Source organism: Salvelinus fontinalis, chromosome 35 (assembly GCF_029448725.1).
Source record: "Salvelinus fontinalis isolate EN_2023a chromosome 35, ASM2944872v1, whole genome shotgun sequence".
Lineage (NCBI taxonomy): Eukaryota > Metazoa > Chordata > Actinopteri > Salmoniformes > Salmonidae > Salvelinus > Salvelinus fontinalis.
The window spans coordinates 6,904,358-6,910,020 of NC_074699.1; the positions used below are offsets into that span (position 1 = coordinate 6,904,358).

Below are 5,663 nucleotides of genomic sequence, written 5' to 3' on the forward strand. Positions count from 1 at the left end.
CTCTCACAGCCTCTTGACATCCAGGGGAAGGTCTATGAAGTGCACGTAGACTCTTACGTATCATGCCCATTTATAGGCAGGAAGAAGAACAGAGCCTCGATTTCAGACTTTCCACTTCCTGGTCAGGAAGTTTGCTGCAAAAGGAGTTCTGTTTGACTCACAGATATAATTCAAACGGTTTTAGAAACTAGAGAGTGTTTTCTATACAATAGTAATAATAATATGCATATTGTACGAGCAAGAATTGAGTACGAGGCCATTTGAAATGGGCACCTTTAATCAGAGCTACCCTGCAGCCATAAAAAGTTAACAAAGGGCTTTCCAAGAGTCAAATATGTAGAGTAGAGAGAGGAAAGGGGGAAAGGTATTAATGGGGGTCATAAACCTCCCCAACAGGGCAACATCATGAGAGAGTGCTACACAAACAAGCATAACACAGTATAAAAAAAAAAAGTCAGGGAAACCGAAAAGAGGTTTCCTGTCCTTTTTCAAATTAAAAGTCTCCATTCTCTGTTACTCCTGTTGAGTTTGCTTCACATTTAGGTTGCTAATGTAATGGATTTGTTTGCCAGCGCAAGTCTAGATAGCACTAGCTGTATTATGCCTACGACAGTGAAGTTTCAGTCCATTAGGTGCATCTCTACAGCCTGGGCATATCTCTTGGTGACGTGGTGTAACGGTTTTGACTTGAGGTTATTTCTAGGGGTGCCAGGTAGGTTGAGCCTACCAGAGAAAGCATTGGTTTCTCCTTTTAGTTTGGGAGGGAATGAGTCCCATCTGGTCCGTCAAGTCACACCAATACAAAGGACTTATTAAAAGTAAGGATGGAAATATACTTTTCATAAACCCCTTAAAACATTGGAAAGAACTTCAAACAAGTGTATTCTTTTGCGTGGTTGTATTAACAACATAAATGATCACACACACCCACACTCAACAATATAACAAATCAATGCACTTATGATCATTTAGAAATGTCCTGTACCTCGGGCATAAAAAGAGTCCAGCCCGGTAAATAAGTTCAGTGACTCAAGTGACCTTAGTCAAGCAACGTTTGTCCGTAGTGTAGACCCAGTATATTCATACACTCAAAATCACACTTATTTTGCAACACAAATATAAAGCGTATCAAAGATGAACCAAAGAATAATACGTCCTCACAACTACATAAATCACAGTATACATCACCCAAACAAATGAAATACCGTGTACAAAAAGTTGTAGTCAGTCGGTCAGTCAGACAATCCGCCAACAGATCTCCAGCGGAGAAAAGGCCACGAAAACCAACGGAGAGTTGTAGTCCACAGACGCACAGAGTGGATCCAATCCTGGGTAAACTCGCTTTAAGGCTACAAAACACACTGTAAGGCAACAAACAAATGTAATGGCGAAGCTTCATGAACTGAAGGTAGTACACATCCTCATTCATGTCTCAATCACAACTTCACCTTTGCGCAGCTGATGCTGGCTATTTAATGGGAATTAAAGGGGAAGCGCCCTATTAGAAGGAGAAGCACTGAGACGGTTCAGAAATATTCAGGGCCGTCACAGTGGACATCCACATGCATGCACCTTATCAAAATATAACTAATTCAATATTGCACCATCCCATTCTCTGGGCTCTGTCTGCAATCATAACCAGTTGTGTATATACCAGCAATAATGAAACAGGATAATAATCGATGCTTGGCGAATCTATGAATTATGTATGATCACTGGAGTCTTTGCCAATCCAAATATTTGTTATGAAATATTTTGAAATTCATTTTATCACTCAAAATCTAGCCAAAGCATATTCTGTAGGAGGGGTTAATATGAATTTAAAATAATTAGATTTATATGAATCGGGTCATGAACATATGGACTTTGAAATGAACAAGGGCAAGGTTAAATGTAGGCTAAATCTGGCATAAGCTTATTCCCACGCTTTACAATAACTCTGTTGCAGTGGTCTTAGGTAATCTCTGTATAGGCTATTACCTCCATCGCTACACTGTTGAAGTTGAAGAGCTAGTGATCTTCATGCAGCATCACCCGCCTTCGGTAAAGCACCCCTCAGAAGATGCCCTTCTGGAGGCATGCAGCCATGAAGACCAAGGAGCTTTCCAAACAGGTCAGGGACAAAGTTGTGGAGAAGTACAGATCAGGGTTGGGTTATAAAAGAATATCCGGAACGTTGAACATCCCACGGAGCAAAATAATAAATCCATTATTAAAAAATAGAAAGAATATGGCACCACAACAAACCTGCCAAGAGGGGGCCACCCACTAAAACTCACACACCAGGCAAGGAGGGTATTAATCAGAGAGGCAGCAAAGAGAACAAAAATAACCCTGAAGGAGCTGCACAGCTCCACAACGGAGATTGGAGTATCTGTCCATAGGACCACTTTAAGCCGTACACTCCACAGAGCTGGGCTTTACAGAAGAGTTGCCCGAAAAAAGCCATTGCTTAAAGTGTTCACCAAGAGGCATGTGGGAAACTCCCCAAACATATGGAAGAAGGTACTCTGGTCAGATGAGACTAAATTTGAGCTTTATGGCCATCAAGATGAACGCTATGTCTGGCGCAAACCCAACACCTCTCATCATCCCAAGGACACCATCCCCAGAGTGAAGCATGGTGGTGACAGCATCATGCTGTGGGGATGTTTTTCATCGGCAGGGACTGGGAAACTGGTCAGAATTGAAGGAATGATGGATGGTGCTAAATACAGGGAAAATCTTGAGGGAAACCTGTTTCAGTCTTCCAGAGATTTGAGACTGTGACGGAGGTTCACCTTCTAGCAGGACAATGATCCTAAGCATACTGCTAAAGTGGTTTATGGGGAAACATTTAAATGTCTTGAAATAGCCTAGTCATAGCCCAGACCTCAATCCAATTGAGAATCTGTGGTATGACTTAAAGATTGCTGTACTCTAGCGGAACACATCAAAGTTGAAGGAGCTGGAGCAGTTTGCATTGAAGAATGGGCGAAAATCCCAGTGGCTAGATGTGCCAAGCTTAAAGAGACATACCCCAAGAGACTTGCAGCTGTAATTGCTGCAAAAGGTGGCTCTACAAAGTATTGACTTTGGGGGGTTGAATAGTTATGCACGCTCAAGTTTTGATTTTTTGTATTTTTTTTTGCTTGTTTCACAGAAATAAATATTTTGCGTCTTCAAAGTGGTAGGCATGTTGTGTAAATGAAATGATACAAACCTCTCATAAATCTATTTTAATTCTTGGTTGTAAGGTAACAAAATGGGAAAAATGCCAAGGGGGTGAATACTTTCACAGCCTCTGTAGTTCGGGGACTGAGATGCGCCGCTGTCTAAGGTACTGCATTGCATCACTACAGACCCGGGTTCGATCCCGGGCTGTATTACAACTGGCTGAGATTGGGAGTCCATTAGGGCAGCGCACAATTGTACGCGTCAGGGGAGGGTTTGACCGGGGTAGGCCATCATTTTAAATACGAATTTGTTCTTAACTGACTTGCCTTGTTAGATATAGGATAAATAAATATAAAAATATCTGTAACTGAGTAAAGGGAGATGTAAGAATTGAATAATCAGAATAGTTTACAGATCCAATTTAACGGTCATGTTTCATGTTCCACGCATGGCTTTTCTTATAATCATAACAATTTACCTATGGATTTTCTTACGATCCTAACGATACCTGATACGTACGCTCAATCTTTTGGCAGCTATCTGGCTCCATATGAATTTCACAAACCCTCGTCACTGCTCAATTCAATAGAGTTAATCATAAACTTTCTTCACCATGGAGTTGAGTTTATATCCTACTCATGCAGCTTTTGCCTTCCGGGCTGAACTGCTAAATTCCATTCATGCTAAACATTGTGTATGTGGTATTGCAACACGCTGCATATGACTTCCAAACTTCCTAGAGCCTACCGGTTCCTGACCATTTTGAGGTTGCTGACCAGATTTCCCATAGCCTTAAGTTTTAGTCTGCATTTTCAACCGAGAGAAACATGCACTGCAAAAGGTGCGCATAGTTAGGCTACTCATTCGTCATTTCTACGTATTAGAAATGACCCTTTGATTTGCTGACCACCAACCTTTAAAAATACATTGTAACTTTAGAAATGACACAACGAGGAGAAACCATCACTGGGTTGATTTGCAACAATATAGTGTTCGCTTAGGGAACAAAGTTGCCTTGAGGAGGACTCACACACCCTGAAATACTGTTGCTGAAGTGAAAGTGTATCTTATATCAAAGTAAAATGCACAAGCTTGTCCGTTTTTCCTGTCGAAACGGTGCGCTTTCTAGCTGAACCTCCCCTTTGTTGCGTTTGGTACCGTCCAATGCTCTTTTTGGTCACTCCAGCATCGGATCTAGAGCACAGCACAACATGTTGAAGACCGTATGTGCCTGGTCACAGAGCAAAACTTTAACTTTGGCTCGTCGTATCAGCGGGGACTAAAGACCAAAATACAGCCATGCTATGGATATAGTTATGAGTCCAGTCTTTGTTGATTTGAAGGTTCTTCTTTGATATTGCGATAATAACGAAATATTTGCAGCAAAATCAGAGAGAAAAAGACAGACCGAGAAAGGGAAGAAAGATGCAGGTCTCCGTGGTGCTGTGTGGCATGATAACTTTCTTTCTTCGCAGTCAAGGTAAGTTGCATTTTAACATGTCATCGCGTCAAACGCGTCTTCGAATCTTGGACCCACTGTTTAATTTCCTTCTGCGGGAGGATGTTTCGAAGACTGAACGTTATGATATCCAAACAACTGTGTCGTTTTTTCCCTCTTTTAGCTCTCAATTCTAGTCCATTGCTATGAGTTTCATAACGACATAAGTTAATGTTTTGCATAGATTTAGACAGAATAATACTGGAAATAACTCGTTTTTATGTGACATGATGCAGCCCTATCAAAATGCAATCTGAATAATGGATCTCACTGCACAAAGACTGATAGGTCCGTCAATCAGGCATCACCGTAGCCTTCTATAGCCTAACAATGTGAAGCCTACACTGTAATTACACAAAACATACCTAAGGCAAATACATATGTTTTAGACCACTAGTGGAATAGGGTTATTTCCTGCTTGTTTTTGAATTGCCAATAAATAGCCTATTATAGGCTATTGCAGACTTTTCTTCTGCATCACTCGCATTGTTTACAATCTCTCCATGTTTTTGTTGGCGGTTTACACATTGCCACTATGCTATACTTGAGCAAAGATGAAATCCTTGGCACGGATCTACTCATCCTCGGCACAGGTTTAATTTAACGCGACTGTGTCCGTCTACAACTCGCCTTCGCTTCCGGACAGCCGCAATTTAAAACTGCAGAAGCTTACACGTGCAATCAGCCGCATACCGATCATATGACCGTGGATGTCTGGATGAGGGACATGTTTATGATGTATCATATTTAACCTTCTACAGAACATAATGTATTTGCATTTATTAGGGTCCCCATTAGCTGCTTCCAAGGCGGCAGCTACTCTTCCTGGGGGTCCAAACTGGATTAAAACAATTAGGCCTAAATCATTAAACAAAAAAAACATTATACAATACATGTATTACGTTATTACTCTATTAGTACAAATGTACAATATAATGTTTACAATACACCAATATTACAGTGTGTGTGTGTGTGTGTCACAGTCCGTGTTGTGTGTGTTTCCCATAGT

The 5,663-nt window shown here is 41.1% G+C and overlaps 1 protein-coding gene across 1 annotated transcript in view; it reads left to right on the top strand.

Moving 5' to 3' along the window:
• Window positions 1-4,334: 4,334 nt before the first annotated feature.
• LOC129834292 (low-density lipoprotein receptor-related protein 4-like) overlaps window positions 4,335-5,663 on the top strand; it is a 189,672-nt gene continuing 188,343 nt past the window's right edge. The window contains exon 1 of the mRNA XM_055899151.1: window positions 4,335-4,636. Coding sequence (XP_055755126.1) covers window positions 4,582-4,636 — 55 coding nt within the window. The 5' untranslated portion in view covers window positions 4,335-4,581. The remainder of the gene's footprint in view (window positions 4,637-5,663) is intronic.